We start from the raw sequence: 21,134 nt of genomic DNA on the forward strand, positions 1-21,134 counted from the left end.
TAAATGAAAAAAAGGGCACTATATAGGAAATAAGATTCGTGAACGCAGACGGACGGGAGACAGACAGAGACAGGACAGAGACAGACAGACAGACAGACAGACAGGACAGGACAGACAGACAGGCAGACAGACAGGCAGCAGACAGACAGACACAGACAGACAGGACAGACAGACAGACAGGGTACAGACAGACAGACAGAGACAGACAGAGACAGGACAGACAGAGACAGACAGAGACGGGAGACAGACAGGAGACAGACAGACAGGGAGACAGACTATAGGGTGACAGCAGACAGACAGGGGGACAGACAGACAGACAGAGACAGACATGAGACAGACAGGAGACAGACAGGAGACAGACAGGCATACAGGGAGACAAGACAGACATACAGGAGACAGGAGACAGAACAGGGTGACAGGGAGACTGGAGAAGACAGACAGACAGACAGGGTGACTGGAGACAGAACAGACAGACAGACAGACAGACAGGATGACAGACAGACTGGGAGACAAGGAAGTGATTGAGTCTCTCTCAGGCAGAGCAGACTGAGGCAGAGTTGACGATGGAAGGATCGCACCTAGATTATCAACCACCAGTGGTAATATTGTGTCAGGATGCATCAGTCAAGTGCGGCATGACATCATTACACTAAAGAGAGGAGATAGAAGTAAAGCTACACGAGCTGTCAATCAGACCAGTTCCATAACCTTCATAGACAGACGCACCTAAACTACAGAAGAGTACTTGCCTAGATAAAGGATAACGCAGGGGATCTCATGAGCTACACACGGAAGGTGTTGATACAGGAACCCTGTGCTACAGACCGGAATACTGTACACAGTACAGTATTTGAAAGAAAACAAATACCATTTTAAACTCAGGTCTGACAGATACCTATGCCTAGATGAAGGAGACTGCAGAGTTTTTTCCCCTATATGCTACGTAGAGAAAGCTGAAACGGAGGGTACTGAGATATACAGGAGGAGGATATGGCTGGTCGCCAGACAGAAATCCCTTTAGCTAGCTAGTTACAGTAGTAGTAGAGACAAACGCCTTCCAGTTCCAATGACACGAGACAGAACATGGAACACAGAACACACGACAAAACACTCAATTAAGGCGTCTGGCGCTGGAAGATGGACCCCCGTGCCTCCTTGATTATAGTATGGATGGGGAATTGTGGGTAGGCGGCGTCCGCGGCGGCGAGAGGGCAAGGTAACGAGGTGCTGCTGTCTGATTTATTTCTCTCCCGGATTACGCATCCCAAATGACACCCTATTCCTCATATAACGCACTGTCAAAGGTAGTGCCGGTATAGGGAGCACAGTGCCATTTGTGACACAGGCAGAAGGACAAAGTGTCGGAGCGATGGCATCTTCTCGAAATGCCATTACCTGCAGCAGCATATTTACCAGGCGGGAAGGATGGCTGTGATGGGAACATTCATGCTAATGAAGATTTGAGCTGGCTTTTGTCTTCGCTCATCCTCATCCCTAACTCCCCAGGTCCCAGACAAGCTCTCAACATCCCAGCCCATCCCTTTCTTGTAACTCCCAGCCCCTTTTCCATCCTCCCCATCTCCTCCTCTCATCCAGTCCATCCACCTCCCCAGCTCCCATCATTAGCTCCCAGCCCCATTCCCACCATCAATCCCTATCCCCATCCCTGATCGCTCCTACCAAAAGTAATCACATTACGTTCGGTAAATAGAAAAATGACATGACTGATTACAATTACGGACAGGTAACTAGTAACCGTAATTGATTACATTAGAAACTAACCTACCCAACCTGTGTGTGTGGTCTATGGTGTTACCTTGAGGCGGTCTCTTGAGCAGAGGAGTCTGCGTACGTCCGTCGTGTGTGTTGGTCTGGGTTCTTACCTGGAGGCGGTCTTGGCCAGGTTGTGTGTGTGTGTGTGTCTGTCAGAGTGCGAGCGTGTGTGTGTTACTTACCTGGAGGCGGTCTTTGGGCAGGGCCTGTGCTCCCTTCATGATGACCTCCTGAACCCTCTCTACTGACAAGTCTGTCCCTGCTGCCTCAAGACGCTGGCTGAAGAAACCTATCACCTGGGGGACAGGGACACACGTCAGAAAAAGAGGATTGTGTGTGTGTGCATTTAGCTCGAGGAACCTTCAGTTGAACTGTTATTTTTCAGTCTTGGTGTGTGTTTGTGCGCCGCATGCGTGTGTAGTGTGAGAGAGATGGTGTTGTTTTTGTCTGAGTGTGTGTAATTGTAGTGGACAATTACACACACACACACACACACACACACACACACACACACACACACACACACACACACACACACACACACACACCACACACCACCACAACACACACACACACACCACACACACACACACACACTTTGAGGTTCCAGTCTTTTTCATGTGCTTTTCGGTGTCACCACTAACACGGCAATGAGTCTCGTCTCTGTACATTAAACATATGTTGATCTGATGAAACTTCATTTCTTCTCAGCTTCTACTTCTATCATCTGATCGGCTCTCGATTGAGTCTCTCTCAGGCAGAGCAGACTGAGGCAGAGTTGAGCGATGGAAGGATCGACCTAGATTATCACACCACAGTGGTAATATTGTGTCAGGATGCATCAGTCAAGTGCGGCATGACATCATTACACTAAAGAAGAGATGAGAAGTAAAGCTACACGAGCTGTCAATCAGACCAGTTCCATAACCTGCATAGACAGACGCACCTAAACTACAGAAGAGATACTTGCCTAGATAAAGGATAACGCAGGGGATCTCATGAGCTACACACGGAAGGTGTTGATACAGGAACCCTGTGCTACAGACACGGAATACTGTACACAGTACAGTATTTGAAAGAAAACAAATACCATTTAAACTCAGGTTCTGACAGATACCTATGCCTAGATGAAGAGACTGCAGAGTTTTRCCCCTATATGCTACGTAGAGAAATGCTGAAACGGAGGGTACTGAGATATACAGGAGGAGGATATGGCTGGTCGCCAGACAGAATATCCCTTTAGCTAGCTAGTTACAGTAGTAGTAGAGACAAACGCCTTCCAGTTCCAATGACACGAGACAGAACATGGAACACAGAACACACGACAAAACACTCAATTAAGGCGTCTGGGCGCTGAAGATGGACCCCCGTGCCTCCTTGATTATAGTATGGATGGGGAATTGTGGGTAGGCGGCGTCCCGCGGCGAGAGGGCAAGGTAACGAGGTGCTGCTGTCTGATTTATTTCTCTCCCGGATTACGCATCCCAAATGACACCCTATTCCTCATATAACGCACTGTCAAAGGTAGTGCGCTGTATAGGGAGCACAGTGCCATTTGTGACACAGGCAGAAGGACAAAGTGTCGGAGCGATGGCATCTTCTCGAAATGCCATTACCTGCAGCAGCATATTTACCAGGCGGGAAGGATGGCTGTGATGGGAACATTCATGCTAATGAAGATTTGAGCTGGTCTTTGTCTTCGCTCATCCTCATCCCTAACTCCCCAGTCCCAGACAAGCTCTCAACATCCCAGCCCATCCCTTTCTTGTAACTCCCAGCCCCTTTTCCATCCTCCCCATCTCCCATCCTATCCACCATCCCCATCTCCCATCCTATCCACCATCCCCAGCTCCCATCATTAGCTCCCAGCCCCATTCCCACATCAATCCCTATCCCCATCCCTGATCGCTCCTACCAAAAGTAATCACATTACGTTCGGGTAATAGAAAAATGACATGACTGATTACAATTTACGACAGGTAACTAGTAACCGTAATTGATTACATTTAGAAACTAACCTACCCAACCCTGTGTGTGTGTCTATGGTGTTACCTTGAGGCGGTCTTTGAGCAGAGAGTCTGCGTACGTCCGTCTGTGTGTTGGTCTGGGTTCTTACCTGGAGGCGGTCTTTGGCCAGGTTGTGTGTGTGTGTGTGTCTGTCAGAGTGCGAGCGTGTGTGTGTTACTTACCTGGAGGCGGTCTTTGGGCAGGGCCTGTGCTCCCTTCATGATGACCTCCTGAACCCTCTCTACTGACAAGTCTGTCCCTGCTGCCTCAAGACGCTGGCTGAAGAAACCTATCACCTGGGGGACAGGGACACACGTCAGAAAAAGGATTTGTGTGTGTGTGCATGTTAGCTCGAGGAACCTTTCAGTTGAACTGTTATTTTTCAGTCTTGTGTGTGTTTGTGCGCGCATGCGTGTGTAGTGTGAGAGAGATTGGTGTTTTTTGTCTGAGTGTGTGTAATTGTAAGTGGACAATTACACACACACAACACACACACACACACACACACCACACACACACACACCACACACACACACACACACACACACACACACACACACACACACACACACACACACACACACACACAGACACATTACACACACACACACACACCTTTGACGTTCAGTCTTTTCATGTGCTTTTCGGTGTCACCACTAAACGTCAATGAGTCTCGTCTCTGTACATTAATAACATATGTTGATCTGATTGAACTATCATCTCTCCTCAGCTTCTATTTCTATCATCTGGATCCTAATTCATTTAATCCTGTTCTTTGGTCTTCACACTAGTCTACCATTGCAACAGAGTACCCCCCCCACCATCACCCCTTAGGCAGGTGTAGTAGACCACATATTGAGTGTCTCGGCTCGGATCCATTTTACTTGACTCAATCATGAGACTTGTGATTTCCTTCCTGAACAGCCCGAGACGCCGAGCTCAATTTATTAACCGTTGTGTAAATTTTACCCCAAAAAATAAAATAGAGATTCATAKACTTGGTGCAAGCCATACGTACGCATGTSTCCCATTATGAATTAGACCTGTTGTAAAACTAACGGTGCACGCGTGAAAAAGCCCGTCCTTCACCTTTTATGGTGACAATAACACCCTTCTTTGCTGTAAACTTTGGAAGTATTGGAATTAGGCCAAGACAGTATCTAAAGGAAATAGCAATGGCGAATTTGATCAAAACGTCTTGGAGGTGGCAGAATGTTTTCTTTTGCAGTGACATTTACTGTATCTGATCGTTCCGCAAACACAAAAACGATAACAAATTGTTTTAGACTTGTAAACAGATCGTTTTCATTCAATAATGTTTTGCATTMACTTTTTCCTTAACCTAAATATGCTGCACTGCCGCAAATTCTGAAACATTGTCTACTCTGAAAAAAATAAAGCTCCAGTAGACCTACTTGCACTGGTAGCCTACACACATTCAACGCAAAAGATCAACTGTCTGTTCCCCTGTCAAATTCTATWGTAGGCCTGTGTTCTAACAATAGTTCCCTTTCAGATGTATAGAGCAAAAACGAATTATAATGGCCTATCTAATAGGCCCAATTAAATGAGACGCGCATGGTAATTTCTCGTATGGCTACTTGGTGAATATGAACTCTTCATGGCCAGAAAGGCGAAGAATTTATTATGCAATGGCAGATATATTTAGTGTGTTTATAAATGAAATAGTCTCCTCGAGAAATTACAGTATTCAGACACAGCCTATAAACGTCAATGGAAACGATGAACCGTCTGCTCTGCTGTTAAACTGCGCTTCAGATTGAATCTATTTACTACTGTGAAGTGGGTCCAATTCAATGAGAGATGGGACAAACYGTAGCCMATCCTAACTTGTTGRATAGGCCTATAACTAACCAYYTTTCTATCAAAGTTTTTGTCAGATTAAAAAAAGATATGACCGGCCTGATGGAAACAGAACATTTCCCGGTAAACGTTCCAAACGTCGACAAAACCAAATACGCTAGACAAGGTGGGATCTTTTTGTGTCGGTAAAATAAAGTATTACGGAATGTTGGTGGAAAATATTTTATGCGCAAATATTGATTTAAAAACCATCATATTCTTTGTATTTATTATGGATACCCATTAGCAGCTGCCAAAGCAGCAGTTACTCTTCCTGGGGTCCAGCAAAATTAAGGCAGTTTATACCATTTTTAAAACATTAGAATACATTCACAGATTTCACAACACACTGTGTGCCCTCAGGCCCCTACTCCACTACTACCACATATCTACAGTACTAAATCCATGTATATGTATAGTGCGTATGTTATCGTGTGTGTGTGTGTGTGTGTGTGTGTGTGTGTGTGTGTGTGCCAATGTTTGTGTTGCTTCACAGTCCCTCTGTTCCATAAGGTGTGTTTTTGATCGGTTTTTTAAATCAAATTTTACTGCTTGCGTCAGTTACTTGATGTGGAATAGAGTTCCATGTAGTCATGGCTCTATGTAGTACTGTGTGCCTCCCATAGTCTGTTCTGGACTTGGGGACTGTGAAGAGACCTCTGGTGGCATGTCTTGTGGGGTAGCATGGGTGTCCGAGCTGTGTGCCAGTAGTTTAGACAGACTTGCTCGGTGCATTCAACATGTCAAAACCTCTCATAAATAAAAGTAGAATTGAGTCAAAGTCATAATTAAAAGTCTTAAAATTAAAAGACTTCATACTGAAGTCAACTTGGAGTCACGCGATGACATGTTGCGTGGTCCTCCCACTACGACTCGGGAAAGCATGCAGTTTATTAGGCTACAGATGAAATAAATGATGATGAACTTTACAGGGTGGTGAAAGTGCAAGGTGATGAGCTCGATGCCCCTTTCCAATAAATATCTAGAGTCTTATTCTAGTGACACGATGGCCGGGGATTGGCTGTCGTTTGACAAATAAAAATCTCGTTTTTATTTATCATAATAATCTCATCATGTAGGCTATACGTGTGCTCCAGCCAACAGCTCTCAGAGCCAACAGCACGCAGATAGCGCTGTTAGTGCACGTGCCAATACCAGAGTGGGCACACTCGCGATGTAACGCAACATTTGTTGTGAGAAAACCATCAGTAGAGTTCAAAATGCGATGGAAACCAATTGAATTTGTATTTTCTATTTGTTTAATGGGAATTTAACCTCAAAAAGGTATTTTATTTGCCCTACGTCATCACACATAGCCTTTAATCTGCAACAAGTCCATCTCAGCCACACATCTCTTGTGGGGAAAATGCAGATTTTCTTTATATTCACATGAAAATCTGTCACCAATTGGATGGAAACCGTGCCTTAATCCCAGACAGACCTCTCAAACATGATGCAGCACACACAAGCATCAGAAGCAGCAGGGCTGGGTTACAGGGAAAGGAGTAGTAAAGATTAGACTGCCATCTGTCTTTACTGTTTCGAGACACTTGTTGGAAGACTGAATGACAGCTAGAGTAGCTCTCGACAACATAATCATGTTCTTAATTCATATTTTACTATCCGCCCCACGAGGGTACAGAGAGTGGACTTATTTTATTCATCAATACAATTCAGAAACTTGTATTGAGATGTACTGCGCTGGTCTCTTCTCATCTGACACTTCAACAGTGACCAGCCCTCATACCAAAACGTACAAAGCGTATTCACAAAACTACTGAAGTCGTACGCTTTCGAAATCCTGTTCATGAATTTGTAAATTGCCCGTTGTTTTTCTATGAAGAGTCTTGGATTCATGTTTGAATTTCAATTCATTGGAATGGGGGCGCGTGCATGAGCAGTGTCCGTCTGTATGTGCATGAGCAGTGTCCGTCTGTATGTGCATGAGCAGTGTCCGTCTGTATGTGCATGCGAAGTGTCCGTCTGTATGTGCATGCGAAGTGTCCGTCTGCATGTGCATGCGAGCACTCGATCGCATGCCTCTCTCTCTCTCTGTCTCACCGTGTCGAGGTTCTGCACGATGTCCCGGAAGGAGGGGTGTGTTCTGAACTGTTCGAAGAGCTCTCTCTTGTAGAGCAGGGCGTAGACCAGGTTGGGGTTGTGGTGTAGAGAGTTCGACAGACACGAGTTGATGATCTCCAGCATCATCCTGATCACCTCCTCGATCACAATCAGGTCCTGGGCCTAGAGACGAGAGAGATGACTAACTATTAACATACAGGGCCTATGAAGAGAGAATCTGATGTATTTTATAAGAGACAGAAGAAGCAAGACACAAGAGACGACTTTTAGGTGAAACATTTCATGACCTGATGTTTCACTTTGGGGGAAAACTGTATGAAAGAATTACCCTGATGTTTCACCTTTGTCTTACTGCAGTAAATTAGATTTTTTTTGCTTAATGTCCACTCTTATGCCAACACAATGGTCATCTGGTTTAAAGCAAATCGGGGTTTACATAACCAAAAGAACAAGGCTACTAGAAGTAAAAGGGAACGTTTGTTACTAGAATCAATGGTTTCCATTGGGTCGTAAATAGAAAGTGGCGGTGTGTGAGAGCAGGGCAGCCTAGCAGCGGCCATAGCGAGGGAGCCAGAGAGGAAGCCGGGGGCACCACTAGGTCCGTAGCGGCAGTACACAGGGAACACAGGGGCAGGCAGGCGGCAGGGTGGTTGTGTCATGTTGAGGGATACCCATTGTGATGCCTGCGTGGCTGAGATGGTATCTAGCTCCATACAGACTGTCTGGAGTCTATGGCTAGGGACCAGACAGCACTGCAGCACTCTGCTATGCAAAACAGCAACATATTATGCCTGCTTGCCTGCCTCGCAGGGAGTGAGAGAGAGAGAGAGAGAGAGAGAAAGAGAGGAAGAGCAGACGGAGTAGGGAAGTGAAGTCCCTTCCGTGGCTGGATTACAGCCCTGCTCCCTCCCTCCATTACCTCATGCTATCGTTCACTCCCACTTTGTAAACCACCAATCTCTAGCTAACTATGCTCAGAATATCAAGGAACCTAGGTTATTGTAAAGGCATCAAATCCTGTTCTAGCAGCTGAAGTATGGTCACTCATCTAAACATGGGCCATTGGCCTGAAAACAATCATATCAATTCTAGAACTCTCAATCATCAATACACCAGACAAAAGGACGTGGTGGTAGTTAGGGCTCTGTGGCGGTCATGACATTTTGTCAGCTTGTGATTGTCATGCAAATAACTCCCAGTCTCACGGTAATTGACCATTAATTAACATAAACATAATTTAGCATCTCCTTGCTTCCACACACAGCCTACAAGCCACTGACGCAGACCTTTGGAACATCTACATTTTAAAAAGTCTAATAAAGCCATGTAATATAGGTGACAAAAATAACAATAAATCCATTATTTATTTTAGACAGGTCAAAAGAAACATAATTTGAAGAAAATGTAGTCTYTTTCAGATGAACAGAATAGCATGAGCTGTCCTTATGTTAGGCCCTGATCTGGCTATGCCATACGGCYGTGGGCTACACTAGRTCATTTAGCAGACAAGATTTGCTTAGAATCCCGTGGAATTATTTTATAGTATTTTATAGTATGAAGAATACAATTGAAAGGATATTTTCTACAAACGATTTGGGGGAGTGCGCACATGCGGCTATTCTGTGTTGAAAGGTTAACAGAGATACTCCTATATGCTTAATTATTTATGTAACTTTAGTTGTGATAAATGATAGGCTATATGTTTTGATTTTTAATACATTGTAAGGCTGAATGATGCGACTAATGATGATTTGAAAAAAGTCACATTAAAAAGAGATGAGTTTTTTTGCACAAGCTGTACACACTTCATCAGTCTCTCATTCACAATTTGACAAGCCWAGAATTTCTCAGCAGCAGATATTTAATTCACAAGTGATAGTGAATGATATTAATATTGTCACCCATCAGACTATTCTTGATTTAATATTGTCTTTACATATACTAAATAATGTGTGAAATGTGTTTGATTTAGAATGGACCATTATCATACACCTGTCTCGAAACAGATAAACTCACGGGCTCTCATGTAGTGTTTGATTAGATTTTCGATTACATTTGCATTGATGTCAGAGTGATTACAGGGACAATAGAGTACTGAGTACGAGGCAGTTAGCAAGTTTGGTAGGCTACAAATGACCATCAGCAGCATCAGAGCTTGGAGAAGCCTAATTACCATGATTACCATACAGTCACCGTAACAGCCCTAGGGGAGGCAGGTAGCCTAGTGGTTAGAGCATTGGGCCAGTAACCGAAAGGTAGCTGGATCAAATCTCTGAGCTGACAAGGTAAAAATCTGTCGTTCTGCCCCTGAACAAGGCAGTTAACCCACTGTTCCCCGGTAGTCTGTCATTGTAAATAAGAATTCGTTCTTAACTGACTTGAAAGGGAAATAAAGATTATATTTTAAAAAATCACCCTCCATAAACATCTGTGCACCCATAGAATAAAATAGAACATATGGTATGGGTGTACCACTCTATAGCTCCAAACAACATGGGCTTCCAGCGTGTCAGCTGGGTACTAGCAGCAACAACACACCATACCGTTCCAACTGCATAGGGACTCACACTGTCCTTTTGACTCACAGAACAACTCATGTCCGAACCAATTTCCTCACAGCGAGGGAGAGAAGACATCACTCCTTCAGAGGGGGAGGGGGAGATAAGGGGAGAGAAAGAGAGCGAGAGAGACGCATGATATCTGCATCCGCATGGGGCTGCCAGCCTGATGCTGGTCTACTTGCTATTTCCCATTCGACTCCCTCCCTCCCTCCCCACTGCTTGTCTACTTGCCATTTGACCTTTGACATCAACAGTTTCATTCTACCCAGTCCCTCCCTCCCTGCCGTCTAGCAGCGCTTATGCCATATTCCCATGGCTGAGAGGGAGGAAAGAGCATGGCTGCATCCCTATTCCCTTTATAATGCACTACTTTTGAAAAGGTCCCACATGGCTCTAGTCAGAAGTTGTGCACTAAGTAGGGAATATGGTGCCATTTGGGACACAGCCAATCATGTCTGTCTGCAGCAGCAGGAGAGCTGGATCACCCTCCGTGCGTCAGACCAATTTAGACCCCTGCACTAATGGCTTCTGAGTGGCTAAGACGGAGCCAGCCCACCAGCCGAGAGTCACTGGCTGAAAATTGAGTCAGAGACGCAATGGGGAGCCACTGACTGCAGGACCGCTGAGCACAAATAGGAAGAGAAGGAGAGGAGAGAGCGATCCATTCTGAGGACACAAAGGGTAGACAGGAAGTGCACACTGAAAGATGGATAGTTGGTTCATCTGAGTGATGGCATCTCCTGGCTTTAGGGCCGTGGGTGCCTCTGCACCGCCATGTGATACATGTTCTCTGAACAGCTGGATCTCCAGTATCTTACAGAGATAGAGTCATGCCTGTTCCAGCCCAGGAGAAAAGAGAAGGCCTAGGAGAAAGCTGGTCTGAATAATCCCATGCAGCGTAGCTATAGCTAGATATCATCTTCTAGGGTAAGGCGGGGCAGCAGAGATGGAGAGGACATACTGTGTTCTTCATCTACATCTGATAGTGCATCGCTGGCTCGCAGATAGCCGCTACTCAGATAGCCACTGGCTCGCAGATAGCCGCTACTCAGATAGCCACTGGCTTGGCTGCCTGGTGTATTACATTACAGTAGTTTATGAAATGACATGGAAGAGAATAGATATCAGTCCAGCTGATCAGTCCTGCAAAGGTTCTCAGAGTCAGATGTCCAGATCAGAGAGAGATATGGAGAACAGTGAATAATCTCTAGGAGAGTGTGTAGGAGCGACGTTCAACCTACTGCAAAACCTGCATCAACAGGAAATGTATGTGCCAGAGTATGATTACTGGTGCGTGAGTGTGTGTCAAAGAGGCAGCTTGCGTGTGAGGGAGCGTGTGTGTGTGTGTGTATATAAAACACACACAAATACTCAAGATAAAACTACGAGGCAGGGATATGACGTTGTCATAGAAACATGCACATGATGAGCGAACGGAAGACAGATATGGAATCAAACGGGGTGTTGGTGTGTGCGTGCGAGTTGCTCGCATCAAAAAGCTTTTRGTGTTCAAACAAACATGGTGTGTGACAGGAACAGTTTGTCTGATAACTGTTGAAAAGAGCCAGGCAGTGTCCCAAATGGCACTCTATTCCCTACATAGTGCACCCTACATAGAGCCCTTTGGGCCTTGGTCAAAAGGAGTGCACTATATAGGGAACAAGGTGCCATTTGGGACAGACAGTCAGTAAAACATTTATTCACACAACCATCTGTCATGTAGGACACAGGGAGGGACAAGGCCGGATTAAGAAATCATAGGCCCTGGGGCTTTGTTTTGTGAATAAAAGTGCTGCTGTTGGCAAAAAAATTGGGAGTTGTTGAGAATTTATTTAAAAAATTGGTTCTACAGACAGATTAGWCTTCTCTTTTCAGCGGTAGGCATTTGCTTTCCAAACTTTACATTTTTACCACAATTGTATTTTSAAATTTGAAAAAGGCAAATAAACAGCTGCAACTAACTATAGAAATATAACCCATAGATGACAGTTCCCACTCAAGTCAGGACAGGTAGCCATTGCTAGCGTACCCATGAGCTTAACACTCATATTGCCAGGGTAAGAGCAGAGGTCCAAATCCCTTCTATGGATTATAGGTCTATGGCCACAATGGAACAAGCTGTATATTTGGCGCACATACTCCCCAAATTGCGGCCTTCCTGACTGGAGGCAACCGGTCACTGCCAAACTAAACACTTGAGTAAATGAGGGATACAACGTTTATGTTATGATGTGTGGGGTGCATTTTCCTGGCATGGTTTAGGTCCACTTGTATAATCTATGCCAAGGCGCATTGAAGCTGTTCTGGCAGCTCATGGTGGCCTAACACCCTTTTAAAAGACACTTTATTTTGGCAGTTACCTGCATGGCTTGTGATCAAATTTTATCCAGTTATTTTTTGTAACTACTGATGCTCTGTGGCTAAATTTTGCTCTCTGGTGTATTTTGAACATTGAAAGAGGGCTCCTTTGGTTGGATAAAATTATAATAAAAAATTACTTTTTTTTGCCTCATGCCCCTTATGGCATTGGGCCCTTGACTCACACAGTTGGTCAGTCCCATTTTCTTAAAATGCAGATAATTTTTTATTAATCAGTTACCCATTCAAGGCATGGCCCCCAGTTACCCACTTGGGCCCCCTACCTCCTCTCCTCCCCCAATCTGATGATTAGCAGAGCGGCAGCAGGCGGCTGTCTACACTCATTGAGAGAGGGCTCCTGAATCCTCCTGTGGTTGGTGGTTGCGGTAAAAATGTGTAAGATATATACTACATATACTGTATTTCATGTATATKTWTWTWTTMTTTGTTTGTTTTTGCTACCTGTTGGGCCCCTGGGCCTCAGCCCCGGTGAGCCCCTGCATTAATCCGGGACCTGGGGAGGGAGTGTATACATTTGTTCCCCTGGCTAGGTTCAGAAGAGATGGTGTGTGTGTCTCCCTGTTTCAGTTCAGAAAATTTGTCACAGACAAGTGACTGGGAAGATTTATCAGACATCTGAGAAATTTACAGGCCATCCATATGCATTGGGTGCGTATCCGATTAGGGCGTCCACCCATGCAGAGCTAGCCCCATAAAAAAATGAGGGATATTGGCCAAAAGAGACACATTTACATGTCCTTAAAAACAGCCTGTAACAAATTACTAAAACACTATTCCTTGTGTTTCGATGTGTAGCATACGCAAAACTTTATAGCCAAGTTTTATTGGTTTTTAATTTTCTAAAACAATAATTGTCCACCTCACGGTTCAGCTGTCGGAGATTTGAGCACTAAATGCATCAGGGCATTGCATGCCTAGGCCTATAGGCTTAGGCATCCACTTTAAGGTATTAATATATTTTTTTACATTTGTAAAAAAGCAAGAAAAGCTTAAGCCTCAGAGAGAGAGAGAGAGAGAGAGAATTAGAGATATGCGAGAGGCTCCAATTTAATCCATTTTAAATTCTGTCTGTAAAACAACAAAATGTGTAAAAAGTTAGGGGTGTGAAAACATTCTGAAGGCACTGAATGAATAAATATTCATTACAGCTAAATCATTTGATGTATTCAATTAATAGTTTAGTACCAAAACCAAGAACCCTTTCCAGCTCCTTTCTGAAGCTTGTCGCAATAGTCTACACGTCACAGAAATACAATGGAATTTACACAGCATACTACAATTCCCAGAGTGCATTTCACTTTCCAGGTTACCCATGGCAGCTGGATGTCTAGCGTCTACTGGCTACTGCTAGGAAGCCCAGACAAACGCAAAGTAGTCTAWATATATTGCTGTCAAGTTGAGTGCGTTTCACATGACTTTTGGGTTGTGTAATCATATCATAATGCTCACATGAATGTCATGCTGAATATATGTTAATGTCATTTATCACACAATTATTCATATTTAGTAGAATAACGACAACGTTACAATGTAAAGGTAATGGGTAACATTTTTTTTTGCCGTTTTGTAACTAAACCTCCCTTSCACTGCACTGCTTTGTAACTAACAKCTTTTGTTTAGTTGCTTCAGTGGGCTGGCCCTCATCATCTGCTCTGTAATCAATGTTTCCAATAGTTCGCTTTTGGAGCCATTTATGTCAACAAACTGTGGGTGTGGAGGTACGATGTTTTCGTTAGAAGAAGCCACGCCAAAGATATTTAAAAGTAAGGTTTCCCCTTCTGTCTGTGTCAATGCTTTCAGTATTTTCTCTCTCTTCTTGTTGCTTCTTAAGTGGTTTGCGCTGGCAGCTGCATGTGCAAGCGCAGCCTGGCCAGCCCCCTTGAGAAAACTCAGACAAATTACAACAGACTCGATCCTCGCAATCCATATATGACGTGAAATACATTTGACAAAAGTACCGAATAATAACAAATTCTAGCACCAAACCGTTTTTACATGTTCTCGTATCAAAGTTTCAGTATACCGTGCAACACTTGATATAGGAGTATAATTCGTTCATTTTCTATCAGAATATTTTTCATAAAGATAAGCATTCAATTCTTAGATTATAAGGACTAACTTTGGTAGGCCTAAAACATTCTTCCTTAAGCTCAATTTGCAGAGTCAGTTGGGAGCGGCGGTGCGCGTCGCCTTCAAATCATAGGACTATGTGATCAAAAGCTAATAGCCACGCCACACCTTCACAAAAGATTCTAAACTTTATTGGGGTAATATCAAAAGTCAAGGGATTGTTCATAGGGAAAATAGAGCAGGATATTGTGGAAAACACAACATTACAGTTGGAACTTTCATTCACTGGAATTAAACAAAACATTTGCAAAACTGGTTTAAACCTTAACAAAAGTTTTAACAGGCTATATAGTGCAGCAAGCACCAAGAAAGAGTAGTGTCTACCTTGCCCAACAAATGACAGCAATAGGTTAATGACATTTATTTTACAACATGCCTACTTACAACCTATCTTAAATTAAACACTGAGCACACAATTAAAAAGACAGATCGAACGTTATGTCAATGAAAATGTCTCAACAGAATAAAACTCGTTTCGCATTTTTAAAGAACTGGTTTAGATTAATACACAGGGCTACAATAATAACAATAACTACATGTTCAAATGGCTCTTGTGTGAAGTAGTGACCCGCGACATACGCCTAGTTTCCTGAAATGGGTCGCATACCCGTTTTTGGCAGAAAAGTCTTCTAGAACTTGTGAACTTCCATTTGCCTAAATAACAAACGTGTATGCCATCTGTAAATACTAATAAAATTGTTAAATTACGAGCCTAGTTGGTTTAGCTACAGAAAAAGGGAGCAACCTTCCTGCTAGCCATGATTGGCTGAGATAATGAGTGGGCTGGACCTGCCAAGAGATGTGTTCGGATTGGCCATATACTGTAGCACGCTTCTGTCTATTTGAACTGGTTAGTATGTGTAGGTAATCCTGTCTAATGTGGCTTTTAAAATATATATATATATTCTTAGTAGAATGGCATACGTGTTGCTCTCCACTTTCTGGAGGACCGAGTTTTGAAGTCAGTGAAATTAGATGATGATAGCTAAGGAGATGGAGAAAACACCGGTCTCTGGATTACATCTTCAAACTAAGGGCAATGATGGCATCTGTGACAGGGAGAAGCATCCAAACATGATGTACAAGATAGTCTAGCTAGCTACATTTTCAGATATTACACATTTCTAATTTTGACAATGTCGGTTTCATTTCAAGTTAAAGTGTACTGTTAGCTAGCTACCTAACGTTAGCTGGCTGGCTCACTAGCTAACATTACGTGTAGGATCTTATTATTCGTATGTCAGGGCCATTTGCTTGACTATTTATAGCCTAATGTTAGCTAGCTGCAGATTCATGCAAGGTAGTAACATCATGAGTTGGGATTATGGTTCATTGTTTACCTAGCTAGCTACATGTCTTAACAAAAGACTCCACTATGCAAGTAACCACTTATTTTTAAATGTTTCATTTAACCTTTATTTATCTAGGCATGTCAGTTAAGAACAAATTCTTATTTACAATGACGGCCTACCCCAGCCAAACCCGGACGACGCTGGGCCGATTGTGCGCCGCCCTCTGGGACTCCCAATCACGGCCGGATGTGATACAGCCTGGAATCAAACCAGGTACTGTAGTGCGCCTCTTGCACTGAGATGCAGTGCCTTAGATCACTGAGCCACTCGGGAGCCCACTCGGGTGTGTTCGTAAATTCAGCCTGGCCATCTACTCCCGATTTTAGAGCACTCTCATCTGAGTGTGACGGAGCGCAGAATAACTGATGAATTTACGAACGCTCAAAACCCATTGAATATGGCCGGTGTCAGTAAACGTTGGCAAAAAAGCGTAATTAAATTGTTGCCAGCAGCACAGTCACAGTCATCAACGCTCTGGATAACATGAAAACAACCTAACCAGCTCTGCTAGTGTGCATAAAAATGGTCAGAGTGGGGTGTTCTCTCATTTGTGTCTGGAAGTAGCTAGCAAGCTAGCCAATGTTAGCCAGTTAGCTTGGGTGCTTGACTGCCGGTGTGAGTTCAGAACGCACGGATCAACCATACTCATCGGCCAATGTAAAAAACACAACTTTTGCTACATAAGACTGAATCAAGGCGGTCGGTCACATACACAGCGCATTCGGAAAGTATTCAGACCCCTTAACTTTTTCCAAATCTTGTTTCGTTACAGCCTTATTCTAACTACAATACACCACAATGTCAAAGAAAATACAGGTTTTTTAAAATGTATAGACCCTTTTCTATGAGACTCGAAATTGAGCTCAGGTGCATCCTGTTTCCATTGATCATCATTGAGATGTTTCTACAACTTGACTGGAGTCCATCACTAGCACATTAAATTGATTGGACATGATTTGGAAAGGCACACACCTGTCTATACAAGGTCAAAGCAAAAACTAAGCCAGGAGGTCGAAGGAAGTGTCCATAGAGCCCCGAAACAGGATTGTGTGGAGGCACAGATCTGGGGAAGGGTACCAAAATATGTCTGCAGCATTGAAGGTCCCCAAGAACACAGTGGCCTCTATCATTCATTAATGGAATTAGTTCGGAACCACCATCTTGGTCACAGAGTTCTAGAGTTCCACTGTGGAGATAGGAGAACCTTCCAGAAGGACAACCATCTCTGTAGCACTCCACCAATCAGGCAGTTATGGTAGAATGGCCAGACAGAAGCCACTCCTCAGTAAAAGGCACACGACAGCCCACTTGGAGTTTGCCAAAAAGCACCTAAAGTACTCTCAGACCATGAGAAACAAGATTCTCTGGTCTGATGAAACCAAGATTGAACTCTTTGGCCTGAATGCCAACCGTCACTTCTGGAGGAAACCTAGCACCATCCCTACGGTGAAGCATGGTGGATGTAGCATCATGCTGTTGGGATGTTTTTCAGAGACAGGGACTGGGAGACTAGTCATGATCAAGGGAAAGATGAACAGAGCAAAGTACAGAGAGATACTCAATGAAAATTTGCTCCAGAGCACTCTGGACTGGTGCGAAGGTTCACTTTCCAACAGGACAACGACCCTAAGCACACACCCAAGACAACGCAGGAGTGGCTTTGGGACAAGTATCGGAATGTCCTTGAGTGGCCCAGCCAGAGCCCGGACTTGAACCCGATCGAACATGTCTGGAGAGACCTGAAAATAGCTGTGCAGCGACGCTCCCCATCCAACCTGACAGAGCATGAGAGGATCTGCAGAGAAGAATGTAGAAACTTCCCAAATACAGGTGTGCCAAGGTTGTAGCGTCATACCCAAGAAGACTTGAGGCTGTAATCGCTGCCAAATGAGTAAGGGGTCTGAATACTTATGTAAATGTAATATTTAAGTTTTTTGAATTTTATAAATGTGCAAAAATGTCTAAAACCAGTTTTTGCTTTGTTATTATGGGGTATTGTGTGTAGATTGATAAGTGGAAAAAAACGATTTAATCAGTTTTAGAATAAGGTTGTAAGGTAACAAAATGTGGAAAAAGTAAAGGCGTCTGAATACTGTCTGAATGCACTGTATATATAAAAAAAGTCTAGACACACCTCATTCAAGGTTTTTCCTTTATTTTTGAAAACTATTTTCTACATTGTAGAATAATAGTGAAGACGTCAAAACTATGAAATAACACATGTGGAATCACGTAGTAACCAAAAAAAGCACGTGTTATTTCATAGCTTTGTTGTCTTCACTATAGAAAATAGTTAAAATAAAGAAAAACACTTGAATGAGTAGATGTGTCCAAACTTTTGACTGGTACTGTATATATAATGATAAATCAAATTATTATAAATAAATATTTTTTTTTTTGCATCCTACATGTATAGCGAGTTGCACGGTAGCCTGCATAAGGTCGTGCACCAACGTTCTTCTCATCTTTGTCCACTACAATATTAAAACTTGTCCAATACGGAGGACATTCCCCTTGAAGGCTTTTCACTGTAGGCATACTCTAACTTCCGTTTTACTTCAGGCCTCCATCTTCGCAATCAACAGTATCCCAAGGCTCCTCTCTCGCTCTCTCCCTCTCCTCAGCAGCAGGCGCATGCACATAAGAGAGTGCGCAAGGAGTGAGAACGGTGCTGAAGAGTGAAATCGTGATGTATGATATGCAGCACCGGACAATTTACTTTATCGGCCAAAAGCCGGCAATTACCGGCAACGGTAGCCCTGGTTTGTGTGTGTCGAGATCATTTGTGACATCCCATGACTACAAATCAGACAACACGAAGAGAAACAAAACATTTCTCTAAAACAGCTGTCTTGAGAGATGGCAACTAGCCTGGGATGACACGGGCAACTGAACAATAATACATCTTTTTGATATTGGTCGTATTGCTACTAGCACTGCTTTTGTGCAATTTTGGAGGTTTCAGGTTTCTAGCAAACCAAGTGGTGGGACTGCAAGGAATAAAGGAGTGTGCCTTTAATTAAAGTGAACCTGCTATCATAAGGCTGTACCGCAAGAGGCTGAGAGGGAACCCAAGTCCTGACTAAGGACAACTCTAGTCTGGAGTCAAGAAGTCCAAAGCAGCTTAAAGACACTAATGAAATAAGCCCAGTGGCGATCTGACTGCTTAGCAATGCAGACTGACCAACCCACACACACACACACACACACTTCCTCAGGTCCGTTACCATGGCCACCTCCTCAGAGTCTGCCCTGATCTACCTGTGGTGTGAAACCCGCCAGTAGAAATATTAGCAAGGTGGGAGTCTGTCGCCAACGTTATTAGCGTTATGACACTTTTACATTTAAAAAAGAAAAACACTGTGTGTAGGTGTGTGTGTGTGTATGTGTGTGTAACAGGCTCAGTCAGTAAATGTCAGTCGGTAAAAAGCTCTGGTGATGGCTGCTTTACTCAACACAGTAAAACCTAATGACAGCTTTACATCTCTCTACGTTATGGAGAGAGTTCAACGATAGGACCAGACTTGGCTATCGATTAGGAGAAGCCAATCATCCTTAATCACTTCCTGAAATCTGGCTGATGTCATTGGCTCTGGAAGCAGGAGAATATTAACCCAACACACATTACTAATGGCAAAAAAGGACTGTCGTTGCTCCAACGTGTACCTAACCATAAACATCAATGCCTTCCCTAAAATCAATACACAGAAGTACATATTTTTAAACCTGCATATTTAGCTAAAAGAAATCCAGGTTAGCAGGCAATATTAACCAGGTGAAATTGTGTCACTTCTCTTGCGTTCATTGCACGCAGAGTCAGGGTATATGCAACAGTTTGGGCCGCCTGGCTCATTGCGAACTAATTTGCCAGAATTTTACGTAATTATGACATAACATTGAAAGTTGTGCAATGTAACAGGAATATTTAGACTTATGGATGCCACCCGTTATACGGAAAAGAAAGAATAAAAGTTTTGTTTTCGAGATGATAGTTTCCGGATTCGACCATATTAATGACCTAAGGCTCGTATTTCTGTGTGTTATTATGTTATAATTAAGTCTATGATTTGATAGAGCAGTCTGACTGAGCGAGCATTCATTCAAAGAGCACTTTCGTGCGTTTTGTCAGAAGCTCTTCGCAATGCTTCAAGCATTGCACTGTTTATGACTTCAAGCCTATCAACTCCCAAGATTAGGCTGGTGTAACCGATGTGAAATGGCTAGCTAGTTAGCGGGGTGCGCACTAATAGCGTTTCAAACGTCACTCGCTCTGAGACTTGGAGTAGTTGTTCCCCTTGCTCTGCATGGGTAACGCTGCTTCGAGGGTGGCTGTTGTCGATGTGTTCCTGGTTCGAGCCCAGGTAGTGGCGAGGAGAGGGATAGAAGCTATACTGTTACACTGGCAATACTAAAGTGCCTATAAGAACATCCAATAGTCAAAGGTATATGAAATACAAATCGTATAGAGAGAAATAGTCCTATAAATCCTATAATAACTACAATCTAAAACTTCTTACCTGGGAAAATTGAAGACTCATGTCAAAAGGAACCACCAGCTTTCATAAGTCCACGGAGAATAAGAACACCTCCTCCCAGCTGCCCACTGCACTGAGGAAACTCTGTCACCACCGATAAATCCACTATAATTGAGAATTTCAATAAGCATTTTTCTACGGCTGGCCATGCTTTCCACCTGGCTACCCCTACCCCTCAACAGCACTGCACCCCCCACAGCAACTCGCCCAAGCCTTCCCCATTTCTCCTTCTCCCAAATCCAGTCAGCTGATGTTCTGAATGAGCTGCAAAATCTGGACCCCTACAAATCAGCCGGGCTAGACAATCTGGACCCTTTCTTTCTAAAACTATCTGCCCGAATTGTCACAACCCCTATTACTAGCCTGTTCAACCTCTCTCTCGTGTCGATTGGAAAAGCAGCTGCGGTCATCCCCTCTTCAAAGGGGGGGACACTCTTGACCCAAACTGCTAC

General features: G+C 43.7%; 1 protein-coding gene across 1 annotated transcript in view; it reads right to left on the reverse strand.

Annotated features, from left to right (window-relative positions):
- dym (dymeclin) overlaps window positions 1-21,134 on the reverse strand; it is a 143,447-nt gene that overhangs the window by 20,023 nt on the left and 102,290 nt on the right. The window contains exons 15-16 of the mRNA XM_070440551.1: window positions 7,705-7,887; window positions 3,963-4,076 (exon numbers count right to left, since the gene is read on the reverse strand). Of these exons, the coding sequence (XP_070296652.1) occupies window positions 3,963-4,076; window positions 7,705-7,887 (297 nt within the window). The remainder of the gene's footprint in view (window positions 1-3,962; window positions 4,077-7,704; window positions 7,888-21,134) is intronic.

The sequence above is a fragment of the Salvelinus sp. IW2-2015 genome, linkage group LG4q.1:29 (genome assembly GCF_002910315.2).
Source record: "Salvelinus sp. IW2-2015 linkage group LG4q.1:29, ASM291031v2, whole genome shotgun sequence".
In the NCBI taxonomy this organism is placed as follows: domain Eukaryota; kingdom Metazoa; phylum Chordata; class Actinopteri; order Salmoniformes; family Salmonidae; genus Salvelinus; species Salvelinus sp. IW2-2015.